This window comes from Macaca nemestrina, chromosome 1, assembly GCF_043159975.1.
Source record: "Macaca nemestrina isolate mMacNem1 chromosome 1, mMacNem.hap1, whole genome shotgun sequence".
Lineage (NCBI taxonomy): Eukaryota > Metazoa > Chordata > Mammalia > Primates > Cercopithecidae > Macaca > Macaca nemestrina.
In genome coordinates this window covers 24,097,386-24,116,298 of record NC_092125.1, presented here as the reverse complement: position 1 = coordinate 24,116,298, position 18,913 = coordinate 24,097,386, and the positions used below count along the sequence as shown (strand labels likewise).

Genomic DNA, 18,913 nt, shown 5'->3' with positions numbered 1-18,913 from the left:
TTCTAGTTCTGTGAAGAATGATGGTGGTATTTTCATGGGAATTGCCTTGAATTTGTAGATTGCTTTTGGCAATATAGTCATTTTCACAATATTGATTCCACCTCTCCATGAGCATGGGATGTGTTTCCATTTGTTCATGTCATCTATGATCTTTTTCAGCAGTGTTTTGTAGTTTTCCTTGTAAAGGTCTTTTGACTCCTTGATTAGGTATATTCCTATTTATTTATTTATTTATTTATTTATTTTCATAGCTGTTGTAAAAGGGGTTGAGTTCTTGATTGGATTCTTCACTTGGTCGCTGTTGGTGTATGGAAGAGTTACTGATTTGTGTACATTAATCTTGTATCTGGAAACTTTGCTGAATTTTTTATCAGTTCTAGGAGCTTTCTGGAGGAGTCCTTAGGGTTTTAAGGTAAATAATCATATTGTCAGCAAACAGTGACAGTTTGACCTCCTCTCTACTGATTTGGATGCCGTTTCTTTCTTTCTCTTGTCGGATTGCTCTGGCTAGGACTTCCAGTACTGTGTTGAAGAGGAGCGGTGAGGGTGGACATCCTTGTCTTGTTCCAGTTCTCAGAGGGAATGCTTTCGACCTTTCCCCATTCAGTATTAGGTTGGCTGTGGGTTTGTCATAGATGGTTTTCATTACATTAAGGTATGTCCCTTGTATGCCTATTTTGCTGAGAGTTTTAATCATAAGGTGATGCTGGATTTTGTCAGCTGCTTTTTCTGCATCTATTGAAATGGTTATGTGATTTTTGTTTTTAATTCTGTTCGTGTGGTGTATCACATTTATGGACTTGCGTATGTTAAACCATCCATGCATCCGTGGGATGAAACCCACTTGATCATGATGGATTATCTTTTTGATATGTTGTTGAATTCAGTTAGCAAATGTTTTGTTAAGGATTTTAGCATCTATGTTCACCAAGGATATCAGTCTGTAGTTTTCTTTTTTGGTTATGTCCTTTGCTGGTTTTGGTATTAGGGTGATACTGGCTTCATAGAATGAATTAGGGAGAGTTCCTTCTCTATCTTGTGGAAGAGTGTCAAAAGGACTGGTACCAATACTTAGTTGAATGTCTAGTAGAATTCTGCTATTAATCTGTCTGGTCCTGGACTTTTTTTGTTGTTGGTAATTTAATTACCATTTCAGTCTGCCTGTTGTTGGTCTGTTCAGGGTATCTAATTCTTCCTGATTTAAGTTAGGTGGATTGTATTTTTCCAGGAATTTTTCTATCTCTTCTAGACTTTCTAGTTTATGTGCGCAAAGGTATTCATGATAGCCCTGAATGATTTTTTGTATTTCAGTAGTGTCAGTTGTAGTATCTCCTGTTTTGTTTCTTAGTGAGGTTATTTGGATTTTCTCTCTTCTTTTCTTGGTTAATCTTGCCAATGGTCTATCAGTTTTATTTATCTTTTCAAAGAACCAGCTTTTCATTTCATTTATCTTTTGTATTTTTGTTTGTTTCAATTTCATTTAGTTCTGCTCTGATCTTGGTTATTTTCTTTCTTCTACTGGGTCTGGGTTTGGTTTGTTCTTGTTTCTGTAGTTCCTTGAGGTGTGACCTTAGAGTGTCAGTTTGTGCTCTTTCAGTCTTTTTGATGTAGGCATTTCGGACTATGAACTTTCCTTTTAGCACCATCTTTGTTGTATCCCAGAGGTTTCAGTAGGTTGTGTCATTATTGTCATTCAGTTCAAAGAATTTTTAAATTTCCATCTTGATTTTGTTTTTGACCCAATGCTCATTCAGGACCAGGTTATTTAATTTCCATGTATTTGCATGGTTTTAAAGGTTCCTTTTGGAGTTGATTTCCAGTTTTATTCCACTGTGATCTAAGAGAGTGCTTGATATAATTTCATTTTTCTTAAATTTATTGAGGTTCATTTTATGGCCTATCATATGGTCTGTCTTGGAGAAAGTTCCATGCACTGTTGAATAGAATGTGTATTCTGTGGTTGTTGTATATCTCTGTTAAGTCCATTTGTTCCAAAGTATAGTTTAAATCCATTGTTTCCTTATTGACTTTCTGTCTTAATGACCTGTCTAGTGCTGTCAATGGAGTATTGAAGTCCACTACTATTATTGTCGTGTTGTCTATCTCATTTCTTAGGTCTATTAGTAATTGTTTTATAAATTTGCGAGCTTCAGTATGAGGTACATATATGTTTAGAATTGTGATATTTTCCTATTGGACAAGGCCTTTTACCATTATATAATGTACCTCTTTGTCTCTTTTAACTCCTATTGCTTTAAAGTTTGTTTTGTCTGATATAAGAATAGCTACCCCTGCTTGCTTTTGGTGTCCATTTGCATGAAATGGCTTTTTCCACACCTTTACTTTAACTTTATGAGAGTCTTTATGTGCTAGGTGAGTCTCCTGAAGGCAGCAGATAGTTAGTTGGTGAGTTCTTATGCGTTCTGTGATTCTGCATCTTTTAAGTGGAGTATTTAGGCCATTTATGTTCAATGTTAGTATTGATTTGTGAGGTACCAGTTGCATTCATCGTGCTCTTTGTTGCCTGTGTACTTTGTTTTTTGTTTGTTTTTGCTTTTTAACTTGTATTTTTGTTTTATAGGTTCTGTGTGATTTATGCCTTAAAGAGGTTCTGTTTTGATGTGTTTCCAGAATTTGTTTCAAGATTTAGAGCTCCTTTAAGCAGTTATAGTGGTGGCTTGGTGATGGCAAATTCTCTTATCGTTTGTTTGTCTGAAAACAACTGTATCTTTTCCTTCATATGTGATGCTTAGTTTCTCTGGATACAAAATTCTTGGCTTTTTTTGTTTTGTTAGAGGAGGCTAAAGATAGGGCCCCAATCCCTTCTAGCTTATAGGGTTTCTGCTGAGAAATCTGCTATTAATCTAATAGGTTTTCCTTTATAGGTTACCTGATGCTTCTGTCTCACAGCTCTTAAGATTCTTTCCTTTGTCTTAACTTTGGATAGCCTGATGACAGTGTGTCTAGGCAAAGATCTTTTTGCGATGAATTTCCCAGGTGTTCTTTGTGTTTCTTGTGTTTGGAGGTCTAGGTCTTAACTCTAGCAAGACCAGGGAATTTTTCCTTGATTATTCCCTCAAATATGTTTTCCAAGCTTTTAGAATTCTCTTCTTCCTCAGGAACACCAATTATTCTAAGGTTTGGTCATTTAACATAATCCCAGACTTCTTGGAGGCTTTGTTCATAGTTTATTCTTTTTTATCTTTGTTGGATTGGGTTAATTCGAAGACTTTGTCTTTGAGCTCTGAATTTCTTTCTTCTGCTTGTTCAATTCTGTTGCTGAGACTTTCCAGAGCATTTCACATTTCTAAAAGTTTGTCCAAAGTTTCCTGAATTTTGTATTGTTTTTTCTTTAAGTTATCTATTTCCTTGAATATTTCTCCCTTCACCTTTTGTATCATATTTTGGATTTCCTTGCACTGGGCTTCACCTTTCTCTGGTCCCTCCCTGATTAGCTTAATAACTAACCTTCTGAATTCTTTCTCAGGTAAATCAGGGGTTTCTTCTTGGTTTGGATCAATTGCTGGTAAACTAGTGTGATTTTGGAGGATGGGTATTGAAGAGCCTTGTTTTATCATATTACCAGAGTTGGTTTTCTGGTTCCTTCTCATTTGGGTAGTCTCTGTCAAAGGGAAGGTCTAGGGTTGAAGGCTGTTGTCAGATTCTTTTGTCCCATGTGTGTTCTCTTGATGTAGTACCTCCCCCTTTTCCTGTGGATGTGGCTTCCTGTTAGCCAAACTGCAGTAATTGTTGTGTCTTCTGGGTCTAGCCACACAGTGAGTCTCCTCAGCTCTGAGTTGGTACTGGGGTTTTCTGCGCAGAGTCTTGTGATTTGGGTCTATGGGTCTCTTAGCCATGGATACCAGTGCCTATTCTGTTGGAGGTGGTGGGGGTGTGCAGTGGACTCCGTGAGGACTCCGTCCAGTTTTAGCGGTTTAATTCTCTATTTTTGTGCTGGTTGGCTTCCTGCCAGGACGTGGCACTTTCCAGAGAGCATCAGCTGTGGTAATATGGGGAGGAACTGGTGGTGGGTGGGGCCCTATAACTTCCGAGATTCTGTGCCCTTTGTCTTCTGTTACCAGGGTGTGTAGGGAAGGACCATCAGGTGGGGGTGGGGCTAGGCATATCTGAGTTCAGACTCTCCTGAGCTGGTCTTCCTGCAGCTGCTGTGGGGATGGGGGTAAGATTCCCAGGTCACTGGAGTTGTATACCTAGGAGGATTATGGCTCCCTTTGCAGAGTCTCATAGGTTGTCAGGGAAGTTGGGGAAAGCCAGCAGTCACAGGCCTTATCTAGCTCCCATGCAATCCAAAGGACTGGTCTCAGTCCCCAAAGAGCTGGTCTCACTCCCACCATGCTCCCCACAACAGTCCCCAGACCCTTTCCAGGTGGAGAGCCATATGGGCTTGAAAACCTGCCCCCGGCTATCTGCCTCTCAGCCGCGCAAGAAAAGGGGCTTGGTTCTTCCCCTGCCTCTGCAGTCTGTACACTGGATTTGCACCCTCCCCCGAGTTCCAGCCAGGAGGCTTCTTGCCCTATTCAAGTTGTTACAGAGTTCAGCTAGAGAATTCCTTTTCCCTGTGGAGTTTTACCCCCTACTCCTCTCCTGTTGGATCCCTGTGGTGCCAGGCAGGAATGGCCTGCTAGGGAACCCAGCGAGCTCCCAGGGCCTTTCTGCTGCTTCCTCTACTCCAGTATTTCGCTCAGCTCTCCAGACTGACTCAACTCCAGGTAAAGTCAGAAACTTCTCCCACAAACAGACCTTCAGCTTCTCCAGCAGGGGTGTGTGTTCAAGAGAGAAGGGTCTCCCTTTCCTGCTTCTGCAGTTGGGGCACTCACAGTTTTGGCGGGTGATGTCCTGGGTCCTGCAGGAGCAGTCCGCTTCCTTCAGAGGGTCTGTGGGTCCTCTCGGGAGTGCTGTTTTGTTCTTGCAGTCGATCTGGAGCTACAACTTACAGTGTGAGCCACTGCCCGCTGCTGTGTCCAGAGCTGCAATCTAGTCTTGCCTCCCGTCCACCATGATCTCTCCCCTCGCCCCATTCTTTTTCTTTTGAAGACAACTCTTCATCTACTCTGGATCCTAGGACTCCAGGCTGGTTTCTGGAGTCAAAGGTCAGCCTAGGGTGGGATGCAGGCATAGCTGCCATAGTAGGTATTCAGGGAGAAGACCAACTGGGTAAGGAGAGGAGGACAAGAACATTGAGGCAGGCCTCTCTCACTACTTCAGGACAGTCGGAGATACTCTAGTTCTTTTACAGATGAGGAAACCGAGGCACAAAGCAGCCAAGTGACTCACCCTAGGTCATATAGCTAGGACTTTGTAGAACCAGGAATTAGATCTATTATGGGGCAGGCTTTCCTTCTTAACAACAACAACAACAACAAAATGCTACCACTGACACCATCGAGAGGTTGTACACACAAAGTTGTTTTTCTTGGAGAAGAGATGGATGTAGAGTGATCTATGCATGGGGCTGTTTGGGTTGGCCAGTGAAATGAGCTGCCCATCCACAGATGTAAGTAGCCCAAGCTCACTGTGCAATGCCAGAGTGGCCAGGCCATGTGCTGACCAATGACCAGCCTGCCTTCAACAGTGGCTCCTGGGTAATAGTAGAACTCCAAAACCCAAGGGAGAGCTGAAATCCAAACTTATGTTCTCCCCAGCAGTCATAGCAAGTCAGGATGAAAATCTGCTGAGAGCAGCAGAGGCTCGTGGGACGACTGGCAATTTGAGTTTCTTAGAGACAGATAATATGTTGATACCAGATGTCATTTTAAGCTAAAAACCTATGGTTACATTGCTTAGAGTATCTTTTTTATTTACTCTAACCCATAATCCAGAAGCCATTCTAGATTGAATGTGGGGCATTGAGCATTCCTGTGAGAACCACGGCTCAGTATTTTTAGGTGCTGCCATTTCCAGCTGGGAATTACATTTCTGTCTGCAGCTTCCTGCATTTAGTATTTGATTTTTCTCTGTGTTTAATCTGTCACTGATCCTGGGAGCCAGCACCTTACTCCTCTGTGCCACTGGAGTGTTGCCCCCCCACACAAACCCCCTGCCACCGCAACACACACACACAGAACAGTTCTGAATCGTTCATCTACTCAGGTCCCAGAGACCTTCTCCCTGGCTTGGGACTGGGGGTGGTCTGTGTAGTACTCACTGTCTATCACATAAGCAATTCCCTGCCCTTTTCCCCCTGCCCCTTTTAGGCAGGATGAGGAGAGGGGACTCTGGGTGGGCCTGGGGTTCCTGCGGACTCACAATGACTGGGGCAGAGGTGGAGGGGCTGGCCATAATGTTCCTATTAAAAGTACGAAGTTCCTAATCTCCCTTCCCCTGCCTATGCCCCAGCACACGCCCCCAAAGGCACCTGAACCTCAGGGCAGCACCAGGCCTATTTGAGCCTCATCAGCATTCCTGTCTGCCTGTCCTGGCTCCTGGCTCCTGGCCCACTGGCTGTACTGACCACTCTACCCTCCCCTCTGCCATCTTTAAACCTGTCCAGACTGCTCAGCACACCTCTGTTCTCACCTGTGATAGCTTTACGCTCTTCTGCTGCCACCTGCACCCTGGCTGCTCTTGTGGGGCTGCTGCATCGAGTATGCCATGCTCAAGGGAAGGGAGCCCACCCCGCACACAGGGCATGGGCAAGCCCTCTGGGAACGGGGAAATGAAGCCACCCTGAGGAGTGACCTTCCAAGCCTTTGAGGGAAGGGTTGTCAGCAGACTTGCTCCTGCAAGGATGATGATGACTCTGCAAGGACTGATGTGGACAGACAGAGTCATCATTAGACCAGATCTAATGATGAAGGCAAAAGTGTCCTGAGCATCAGACCTGTCAGCTCAGCCACTTGCTGATTTAGTCACCTTAGACAAGTCTCTTCAGCTCCCTAAACTTGTCTCGTAGACAGAACCGATCTAATAATATCTACTAGGCAGAATGGTCATTCTGAAGATGAAGCAAAGAAATGTATGTAGCATGCTCTACCCCCTCCAGCATTCAATAGGTGTATAAACCTCAGTAAGTGTTACTAGCGCTGTTATTGCTGTCACGACCAAGGAAGTTCTGTCTTGTCCTTCCCAGCATATCTTAACCTGACTTGGCATCCAGATGTCCTCCTCTTCTTTTCAGGGCTCCGTCCAGAATATGTGACCATTTTGATTCACGGGAGCATCCATATAGGGTCAGAATATTCACTGCAGAAACATTAAGGCACATTCTGTCTCCACATCTATAGGACAGTCCTGCACTATCAGTCTTCCAAGAAAAGTGCAGACTGTTGGAAGTCAAGGAACATCTGCCCTGACAGAACACAATGGCACAAATTCACAGACTCATCACCACACAGTGCAGCCTGGCCACAGGCAGTTGTAGGTCCATAGTGATTGGGAAATGCCCACTGCAGCTCTCTGTCAAAGTGCAGGTGTCAGCATTGCATGCACACTTCGCAGTGGAGAGCCCCGCCATGGCGTGAGACTGAGCCCTACGTGGAACACGGGACACAGATTCTTTTTATAGCCGTCCCAAAGCAGGGTGGTAGCCTTCTGCTTCTGTCTCCTCCAAACTATAGCCTCCTGCTCCATCAGGGCCCACTTCCCTCCAGTCATTCCTGCCACCTCTGTTCCTGCTCCTCACTTGCCATCATTTGTCCCTTGGCTGTAGGCACAGGCATGTTCCTAAGTGCTGTCTGTTCTGGTGGCTTCTGCTTCAGGGTTGGTTGCATTCAGTGCTTCCTATTTGGGATCAGTCCTGCATCCCAGCGTCCTGCTTCCTTCCCTTGCTGCACCACTGGCTCAATAAAGCAGATTGAAGACCACCACACACACACACACACACACACACACAGTCATTCACAAGCCCTGTATGCCCCTCTTCCCTGTCCCCCCATGCCCCCATCCTGCTCCTCTCTCCCCGTGCGCCATCATTGATCCTGGGCCTATGCAGGTCCCTCTGCAGCAGCCCTATTCTGTATCGTCCCAGCCAATCAAGACACATCAAGGTATAATTCAGATCTTTCCTAAGAAAATCAGTGCTTGCCTTACCACCAGAGCCCAATCTACAACTGCTAATATTATTGCTTTCTTTAAAAAAAAAACATAGTGTTTCCCATGTGACCTGCTTGTCTGCCGTTGACAGGCCCTGGAGAAGCCTCAGCTGATCAGGATTCTTTTATTCTGCAAAGAATTGCCCTGAAATACTTTTCTCTCATGAGTTTGTCCTCCATTAATTTGGCAAAGATTCAGTCTCTTAGAGCCTTTACATGTGAGGAGGAATAGAAAGATATTTTCTGTAAAAGAAGGCAAGCCCCTGGCTTTAAAACGCAGCTCCATGGTCATATAGGTCATATAGGATCTGCCCAAACATGTCAGGGCAGTAATGTTTCTGTTTCTTCTCTTCTGCCTTTGACCCAGGAGTAAAGGAAATAAAAGGAGACACATGCCCTGTCGGCCTCTTGTTTCTGACAAGAGGTGGGAGCAATGGGAAGGGCAGGGACTTGGAACCTCTGCTTGGAGATGAGGATTTAAAATCATTTTTATCATTTTCCTGCTGATTATAACCATTGTTCACACCTGGAATGTAGACAAGACTTGGCCGTGTCTTCTTCCCACCTTTCTGCCAAATATTTGTTCTGGGCCATTTCTCACAAACTGCGTGCCTCACTTTAAGAAGCTGGAGAGATATATATTTGAAAAAATATATAAAATAGGAAAATTTAATAGGTGCTTATTTATGTATTATGTAAAGAGTTTTCTATTCCAAACAATGCTTCTCTCAGGGCTCCTTTTAGGAGTATCTACCCAAGTATATTTTATTATTTTTTAAATATACTCTTAACTAATATTGTTATAAGTGGATTTGTATGAGTGTAGGTTTGGGGCTCAGACCCAGGTTTGATTTCAGCCCGGCCACTTATCTGCAAGTTAGAATGTCTCTGAGATCCAGCAAGCTTGTCTGATGATGATCATATCAACCTAACCAACATTGTTGGGAGGATTTAACGAGTTACTTATTCCTTCATTCATCAAAAATGTATATTAGAATGGCATTTCTGAAGGCCTCTTTTACTCTCACTGTATCACATAAAAATAACTAGACAGATGTCATCAAATTTAAAGAATGTGTTTGGGATGGTTGGACCTAAAATGAAAGCTGTGCTGTATACACAGAATTCATATTGGGGAGCCCACGCCCAGGGTCCCAGGGGTCAGGATTGAAGTTCTGGATGAGCAAAGCCAGCTTGCAGCTGAGGAGCATGGGGTAAAGGGGACTCAGAGTCTGCATCCTTCATGACAAGATCAGGCTTAAGGAAGCTTGAGGCCTAAAGACCAGTAGGCATAGAATAGGCAGAGAACCAAAACTGAATCCACAGCAAGGGGTCTACAGAAGAGAAGAAGCAGGGCAGGACTAACTAGGGGTGGGAGGAGGTGTAGAGGAGGTGTTGAGAGCACTGACCACCTGGAGGGGCCCCTTTGAACAAGCCCCTGGTGGGCAGGTGGTGATTAGCAATGCCAGGGAGGGTTGGAGGTGCAGGCTGCACATAGGGTAGGACAACTCAGCATGCCCCACTGGGAGGAGGAGGGCTGTGGCTCTGCCATCCAAGGGACACTGCCACACTTTTTATTCTCCATATCAGTGCTCGCTTCCATTGGTACAGTTAGTTAACATTGATGGTAGCTCATTAGCTAATTATTTCTGGCTCATGTTTACCAAGTATACTACTGGTATTTTGGGCAGATCATCCTCCTGAGCGCTAAGTTCTGGAAAATTCTTCAAAAAGTTAGATTTTTGATACATAAGCTTCTCCCACTTTTTGTTTTGCAAAAACAAAAAAAATATGATGACTCAGTCATGTTAACTACACAGTGTCTAGGTTCTCCTGCTGTCTTGCCTCATTGAGAAGCAGGGGTAGTGTGGTAGAAAACGTTAACAGAATGTGGATGTAGGTTTAAGTCCTCTGTCTCCATCACTTACGAACTGTTGGACTTTGAGAAAATCATGTAACCTTTCTGAGTTCTGGTTTCCTTGTTTTTAAGGTAGAGGACATAATACCTATTTCATAGCATTATTGTGAAGATTAAATGAGATCATTTACATGGGATTGTTTTGTGAAATGTAAAGTACTAAGTCCATATCTGGTTATGGTTACTTTCCCATTCATTCAGCCACCAAATCCTTATGGCAGTGTCAGGTGTCAGGTGTCCGTGGGAGTGTCAGGTGGTGGGACCTGTAAAGAATTAGGCTTGAGATACCATCTGTATTAGTCCGTTTTCATGCTGCTGGTAAAGATACACCTGAGACTGGGCAATTTACAAAAGAAAGAGGTTTATTGGACTTAGAGTTCCACATGGCTGGAGAGGCTTCACAATCATGGTGGAAAGCAAGGAGCAGCAAATCATGTCTTACATGGATGGCAGGAAGCAAAAAGAGCTTGTGCAGGGAGACTCCCCCTTTTTAAAACCATCAGATCTCGTGAGACTTATTCACTATCATGAGAATAGCAAGGAAAGACCTGCCCCCATGATTCAGTTACCTCCCACCGAGTCCCTCCCACAACATGTGGGAATTCAAGATGAGATTTGGGTGGGGACACAGCCAAACCATATCATCATCCTTCTTGCACCAACCCAACCAGGCTTTCATGGGGGAGCTGTCAAGGCCACCACTTCCCCTTCAGCCTTGACTTCCCTCACTCTTGGCCCAACATTGTGTTTAAGAAATACAGAAACAACTAGTTCTACCCTTTCTGCCTGTGCCACACCTTGAGGCCATTGCTCACGCTGCTTCCTCCTCTGCTGCTTATCCTTCACCCAGGATGCTGCTCAGGAGCTAGTCAGCCTGCGTTCAAATCCTGTGTTGCCCTAGGCCAGTTTCTTCACCTCCCCGAACCTCAGTCGCGCCCCCACCCCAACTTGGAAAATGGGAATAAAGTTAGTACCAGCTTCATTGGGTTGTTGTGAGGATTAATCAGTTGGTACGTGTGAAGTGCCATGAGCAATACCTGCACAGAGTAAGCCCTCAATAAACATTAGCCATCATTATGGTCACCACCATCCACCTCTTCCCAGATGGCCAGATGGCTTTTGCTGCTGCCCCTGATAACATGTCTCTGTCCCCAAATATCCCATATTGTATTGAAGTGATCTGCCTCTAATTATATCCCAGAATTAGAGCAGGGACGCTGTCTCATTAGTCTTGGTGTCCCCTGCACCCAGGAGAGTACCAAGCACATGGCAGGTGGTGAAGAAATCATTCGAAATGATGTCTCATGAACTATATCTCTGAGGTGGCTTTTATTACTGACTTTGATTGGGACTGCATTCCCTTCAAAGGGGTTAGTTTTACCCATGAAAGGACCGAGTTAATATCCTGTGACCTTGGAGATCTCTCATTCCATTGTCCTTGGAGTGGCCTCCTCCTTTGGTTCCTGACACCTACTTCCTCTGTTGGTTTTGTTTTTTTCAGCCTAGTCTTCCCGTTGAGTAAGGGGTCAGTTTCAGTGAGTGAAGCATTGCTCTGCCTGTCTGGGAGCTAAGAAGGTTCATGTGTCGGTGTGTGGACAGATGATTGTGATGACCAGGCTTAAAAAATGTCATATGTTCATTCGTGTTTATGTGCTCAGGAGCCCTAAAAAGTGTTGCGTGGGGGATTGGACTTTTCTTTTCTTAGTTTTCACATGGACATCTTTTGACCTATACTGGAGTTCAGGGCCAGAAAGTAGACGCTGGGAAGATTACAGGGCTCTAGGAGGGACAGGAGCAGCATTGTATAACTGACCTGGGTAGGAACCTCAGGACCTCACTTTTATTTTGAAAGAGCTATTTCTGCAAGAGGCAATTACCGGCTTCCTGTTTGGCTTTCGATCCTTCCCTGCCTCTGCTGTTCAACTTTATAATTGCTGCCAGGAGGGTGAAGAGCCCCAGTGTGGCTCAGGGACAGTGGGAGCTGAGTCTCGGGGAGCTGTGCAGCATTGCCAGCCTCAGGGCTCTGTACTACTGAGGGAAAGCTGCTGTTTAACCCCCACTGCGGTTATGTTAACAGAGTTCCCTTTCCCCCAGAGGGAGCTCCCTCTTACTGAGTCCAAGGGATACTGGTGACATCTGGAGGGCAGGGCCACCCCATAACACAGGGACACAGGCACCATCAGTACCCACCCCCCATTCCAGGGCTCTCTCTTACTTCCTTGCCAGTTCCCAGCTCCCAGGGCACTCTGGATGCCCTAACTGCACAAAAACCTATCACAAGGCTGCATCTGCCCCTTCCTAGGAGCCTCAAAACAGGCCATGCTTCATGGCTGCCCCTCTGAAATCTTAACTGCAAACAGCCGACTCTCAGGTCTTCCTCCTGACCCATTATTTCACTTCCTAGAGCCCTCTGCTTTTTCCCTGCTGCCCACTGTGATACCTCTCAGGCACATCACTGCCACCACTCCCTCCCCACTCTCCTCTATCCTCTTGCCCCTTGTTGCTACCTGTTTCATGTAGACATTCACTCTTCGTACATGCTGATGGAATACCACTATATCCCAGGCGGTGGTGGGTCCTCGTTCCAATCCACATGAAGAGAGACACATTAAGTCATAAATAGGTTCACATGTATATAATTACAAATGGTGATAAGTTCTATGAATCAGGAAAAGATGCAGTTCTATAGCAGAGACCTAGTTTCGTTCAGCGTGGGAGGAGGTGCATGGATCAGGGGAGGTATCCCAGAGGAAGTGACACTTGAGTTTAGACCTAAGGATTAGTCAGTTGCCCAAGTGAGCAGTGGGAAAAAGTATCTTCCAGACAGTGTGTGCCAAGGCTCTGAGGCAGGGAAGAGCCTGGCATGTTGGACGACCATAAGGAAAGCTATTGGGAGTGGAAAGCTGTTGGCGGTGGAACACTGAGAGCATGGGGGAGTATGGTGTGAGATGAAGCTGGGGAGTCAGAGGCCAGAGGATGCAGGACTGTGTGGAGCACATTAGGGGTTTGGGTGGTATTCTACCAGTACTAGGAAGCCTCTCAAGAGTTGTACACTGGAGGAGCCCACTAGCCCCACACAACCCAAAGCCATATTCACCCAGTGTCTGCCCCCTCTGCCCCTCCCCCTGGTTGGCCAAATACTTCGGGTTAGTCCTTCATTCCTCCAGAAGTCCGGCAGGCTGGAACAGTCAGGAAGCCCTTCACAGAGGATGGGAATGACTTGGCCATAGCTGGATGCCAGTCGTGAGGCCTGGAAATGCAGTAAGTGTAACACCTACCGTTCCGTATACTTCTTATGCAACCCCACATGGCAGCTCTGCGAGAAGGCATTATTATTCCGTTTTACAGCTCAGAAGACTGAGGCCTAGGAGAGCCTTCGTGACAGTCATGCTGCTGAGTGACAGACCAGCTAGTGGACCTGGATCTTCTGAGTCCAACCCCAGTGCTCTTTCTGCCCCACCCAGCAGGGTCTGCAGATGGGAGAAAACTCCCTTGGGAGGGAGTGAAGAGAACATGGAGCCCAGTGGAGTAAAGGGCCATGCAGTGATGACACTGGTGTTTCTTTTGAATCCACAGCAGCTCCTATGCAGCATTGATGGGCTCCTGAATACAGAAGAGTCATAAAGGGCCTGATTTCAATTTAACATCTAAAGAGCGTGAGGTTCCAGAGGCCTCTGTGGCCTGGCAGTTCCCCCGCTGGCTCTCACATGGATGCCAGAATCATCAAAGCAGAGATGGTCCATCCGGGGACAAAAGCCAGTCTCTTGAGTGTGGGAAGGAGATGACCAACAGCTTGAGCAGAACTGGGTCAAAGCATCTGCAGCCTGGGCCTTGCGTTGGGGCAGGCTGACTTCTGAACCAGCCACCCCAGGGTGCAGAAGGTAAAAGCAGCAGACATAAGTACCCTCTGCCATCCCCAGCACCCCAGAGTGCTCTCCAGCCTGAGAGGCACTCCTCCCGTTCCTCCTTGCACTGCAGTCATTTACTTATGGCTTATGCCTGCTAGGAGCCAGATCAGAGTCATCTTTGTGTGTCTCCCCGCCCAACCCCCCCCCCCCCCGGCCCACATACTGCCTTAGATGCCTACACATTTCAAACATTACCCGTTAAAAGAATTAACCAATCAATTAATAATAAAACATTTGAGGGGGTGCAGATAAGTAATTAATTTTAAAAAATTGAAAATACAACACAGTCATGTGGATGTTTCCTCTGGGTTTAAGTAAGTCCCAGCTCTGCTGCTTACACTGGGCAAATAGAGACACATTACTTAACTTCTCTCCATCTAAGTTGTTGCATTTGTAACACAGGACTTACGATGCCTCCTTCACAAGGACTTTTGATGACCAAATGAGTTAACCCACACAAAGTACCTAGCATGGTGCCTGAAGTACACCAGGTGCTCAAGACATGGTAGTTTTCCTTCCACGAATACTTAAATTTGGGCTGTGGAGGTATCTGTTAGGGTGAGAATCCTGCCTCCCTGGTTTACTCCAGCTGTCATCCTGGGTATCACTGTGTCTCAGTTTCCTCCTTTGCAAAATGGAGATGGTGGGCTGGGCACGGTGACTCATGCTTGTAATCCTAGCACTTTGGGAGGCCGAGGCTGGCGATCACAAGGTCAGGGGTTCGAGACCAGCCTGGTCAACATGGTGAAACCCCGTCTCTACTAAAAATACAAAAATTAGCTGGCATGGTGGCGGGCGCCTGTAATCCCAGCTACTTGGGAGGCTGAGGTAGGAGAATCACTTGAAACTGGCAGGCAGAGGTTGCAGCGAGCTGAGATCACACCATTGCACTCCAGCCTGGGTGAAAGAGCGAAACTCTGTCAAAAAAAAAATGGAGATGGTAATCAGGTAATCATAGTAGCCGCCCGGCAGTGTTGTTGCACATTATTAAATGAAAGCAAGTGTGTGTACCACTTTCATCCACAATCGCTGAGAGAGACATCTCACCTGGGCCAGACTGCATGTAGCCACACTGGGGGAATATTTAGGCATCCCTAGGAATTTTGCAGTCTCTCTGCCCCTCTAGTTTGATCATATCCATGTGAATTCCTGTGTCCACACATGTGTGGACAATGTGGCCCCACCTCTGCCAACTGCAGACAGGCACCTAGTGTTCTTTTGTGTTCTAAGCTGGCATCTGCCTAGTAAGACATTTCCATGGTCCTGTCACCAGGGTACACACTCAGCTGCCAGCATCCTTATATCTCCTGCCCCAGCTCAGCTGCTGCCGGAAATTCCCCACATCTGCTGGCCTGCTCAGCATGCAGTGAAATGTGGCATGCACAGAACACACAGTGGAAAGTTAATGAAAACAATAAACTCTGATTTTAAAGTCTGTGCTGCTAGAGCACTCCATCCTCAGCCTCTCCCCTTCTGTTTTCCTGTATCTGCCTCCCTCTGCCCAGCTTTCATGCCCTTGACCCTTCCCCCTTCACCTTGAGCATTATTTGGTGGAAACTGGGAAGCCCCTTCCATCATCCCACCCTCACCCTGCCCAGCACCAGTGAGAGAAGTGAGAGAAGTGACTGCTCCAGCAGCAGAGTCCTGCCCTTCTGCCACTGTACTTTCTCTGGGGACATTTCTCTGCTCTAGTGTCACCTATGAGGAAACCCTGTGCTTTGGGGATGGTGGGGGAGCGAGAATCAGGTTAGAGGACCTGGGTCAGTACTGGCTGCAAAAGCCTTGGGTTTTGACCAGGAAGAGGGGTCAAAGGTACTGGAGAGCCAGAGGCCAGAGTTAGGTTTGTCCCATCTCTGCCACTTATTTGCTTTGTGACACTGGCGAGTGATTTAGCTGAACTTCAGCTCCTTTATGCAAAAAAAAAAAAAAAAAAAAAATAACATAGTACCTACTTTGAAGGTTACTATAGCAAGAATTTAGACTGCCTGGAAGCCTTCAGTAAATATTAGCTCCTCTTACCTGTAGTAGCAGTATTAATAATACCTGACATTTGAGATTCCTGCCTCCAGCCTGTCTTGATCATCTCAACTTTATCACCACAGCTGTTTTGCTGTGTGACTGTCCTGGCCTTGTTCTTGCCCCAGTAAACACATCTCTTTATTTCCTGGTTTCCAGACTTTGGACCCCTCCAGACCACTGAGGCCAAGGAGCCCCAGCCCAGACTTGCCTTGGACTCCCAGGTACCCAGACCCTATGGGTTATGTTCTTTCTGGTCGTGATCACTTGTCATGGGGTCGCTGAGGCCTCAGTAACCAGGGAGGCAGGAGAAAGGCAAGAATGCTGTCTGATAGAAGGGCTGGTAGTGCCCTGCACTCCTGCTCAACACGCTGTGCCCAGCAGACCTGCCCTGGTTCATTCATTCATTCAGCTGATAAGTATCTAGTAACTCCTGACTCATCCTGGAGAAAATTTGACAACCATGTCCTTACCAGTGTCTCCTTGACCTTGAAAATTTGTTCTCCTTAATGATTCCCAAATCAGATGGGAATAAATTGCAGGAAGTGCTGCTATCTGGGCCAAAAGATCTGAAGAGATCTTGAGTTCTGACCCCAGTCTCCAAAGCTAACACATCAGCTTTAGGTCCAGATGGGAAGGGATGGCACCGTGGCCCTCCTTCCCCTGAGCTGCCCAGGGTCCCCAGCCAACTATGCTCAGTGTTCATTATCTCCATCAGATGCATGTGCTGCCATTAGATTCAGCCACAAAAAAACTAGTCCTGTCTTTACAAGTAACAGTTAAAACTGCACATGTTCTGTGCTAAAACAGTCCATGAGATGAGGATGCATTGCCAAACTGTGTCAGTTAACCAAGACAGGGTAAATGGCGGAGGGCCCCAAGAGCTCCTCTTCCAGGGATCCACCAGAAGATTCCATACTAGGAATCTTACTTGACAAATAAGGTAAAAAGAAAGAAGTGCACCACACCTTCTCTGTCAATGCCCAGGCACAAAGGGAAAAAAATTAAAAGGCATTAGGTGTTCACAGTGTTAAGGCCTTTTATAGCCACAGGACCTACAAGATTCCAGACTCCAGGTCCAGGCACCAAGGTAGGCCAGGCTGTGGGGCTGGAATCCAGGCCATGTGCAGGCAGGAGTGGTGCCCCACTTCCACCACCTGATGCGCAGGTGGCAAGCTTGACAAGCAGCAAGTCAGACATCCAGCAGGGCTCAAGAGCTGTAGTCCTTCCCCAGCTGCAGGTGTTGTCACGACAACTCAATCAGGAGGAGCTGGAACCTGATAGAAGAGTAGATGTGGACTCGGGTACAGGGAAGCCACTCTGAATCCCTGGGAGCCCTACAGCCCAGGGAGAACCAGTTGTGTGGTGTCCTGTATTCTGGGAGGAGCAACTCATCCCTTGGGAATAACCACATTTCTCTCTTCTGAAACCATAACTCGTCCCTTGTGGCCCTGAAAATCCCATTCGCCATCAGCACAAGGACTGAGGTCTTTGGTCAGAGATTATAGGAGCTGGATATATCCTTATCCATGAGGTTGTTTATTCTACTCCGTTTTATAGATGAGGAAATTAAAGGTGAAAGGGCTCACATTGCAGCCCAAAAGTCATCCCAGAAAGGGCATCCAGGCTGGTAGCTTCCAGAGCAGATATTTTTAGACTTGAGACCCTCACCAGATGAAATTATATACAGAGAGAGAGAGAGAGAGAGAGAGAGAGAGAAGGAGAGAGAGAGAGTATGTGTGTATGTGTGTGTGTGTGTGTGTGGTTTCTACATCCTCTGTTATCCACAAAACCTAACGCAATGTGAAGAACAAAGTAGGTGCCCTTTGTGAAAAGAATACTATCTGTGGATGTGCATCTTTCTTGGTGCATGCCATGAATTAGTCATTTCTCTACTTCAATGTCCTTATTATGTAAATGAAGTGTGACCATCTACCCTCCTGTTCCCTTGTCAGGATGGAAGGGAAATACTCAGTTCTCACTTGCATAAAGCGAGGAAATGCGTCCTACTCTTTGAAGTAGCTCAGGTCCCAGCCAGCCAACGTCCTTTTTGAATGAGCAATACCATAATAACAGTTCTCATTTGTGACCTGTTATGTGCCAGGAAGGCATGATATAGATTATTTTTCATAGGGTTCTCATTTAAAAAAAAAAAAAAAAAAAGGCCGGGCATGGTGGCTCACACCTGTAATCCCAGCACTTTGGGATGCCAAGGCAGGCAGATCATGAGGTCAAGAGATTGAGACCATCCTGGCCAACATGGTGAAACCCATCTCTACTAAAAATACAGAAGTCAACTGGGCGTGATGGTACACACCTGTAGTCCTAGCTACTCGGGAGGCTGAGGCAGGAGAAGTGCTTGAACCCAAGAGGCAGAGGTTGCAGTGAGCCGAGATTGTACCACCGCACACCAGCCTGGGTGAAAGAGCAAAACTCCATCTCAAAAAAAAAAAAAAAAGGAAAACCTACAGAGTAGGTTTTGTTATTATCCCCATTCACTTAAGAAATGGAAGCCCAAAGCGGCTTAGTGATTTGTCCAAGGCCACATGGTCAGCAGGTGGTAACATCCAGATTTGCATACAGGTCTTGGGAGTCCCACCCCACACTCTTCCCCTACCTCCTTCTCTCTCTTTCCCCGAAATGCTTCACATTCATTCTGTGCAATTCTGTGAGGTAACTCATTCCTTTTTAGTACAGAATAAAGACAAATTAATTTTTTAAATGAGAATATACACAAAAATAAAGAGGAAACTCGTATAGTCCCACAACTATAGATAACCACTTTTCACATTTTGGTGTATCCACCCAGTAATGTCTTTTCTCAGGTTAACTAAGGTTCTGCCTATAATAGCAGAATTCCAAAATAGGAAGGAAAAAACACATCCACTCCCCATCTCCTCTACCTGCCATTTGTCTAGCTTCAAGGGCTGGAAGTAGAGGATACAGTCTACTGCCATGGGCTGGATTGAATGTGTGTTGCATCCTCATGCCCCTCAACACCACCACCCAGCCCCTATATC

The 18,913-nt window shown here is 46.0% G+C and overlaps 1 protein-coding gene across 3 annotated transcripts in view; it reads left to right on the top strand.

Annotated features, from left to right (window-relative positions):
- The window catches only part of LOC105492970 (family with sequence similarity 78 member B), a 101,730-nt gene that overhangs the window by 57,703 nt on the left and 25,114 nt on the right, over positions 1-18,913 (top strand). The window contains exons 1-2 of one of the 3 annotated variants that reach the window (XM_071074937.1): positions 4,160-4,180; positions 16,053-16,117. The exons of the other annotated variants lie outside the window; for them this stretch is intronic. Of the exons in view, the coding sequence (XP_070931038.1) occupies positions 4,175-4,180; positions 16,053-16,117 (71 nt within the window). The 5' untranslated portion in view covers positions 4,160-4,174. Of the gene's footprint in view, positions 1-4,159; positions 4,181-16,052; positions 16,118-18,913 lie in introns of those variants that run through there. 3 annotated transcript variants of the gene reach the window in all.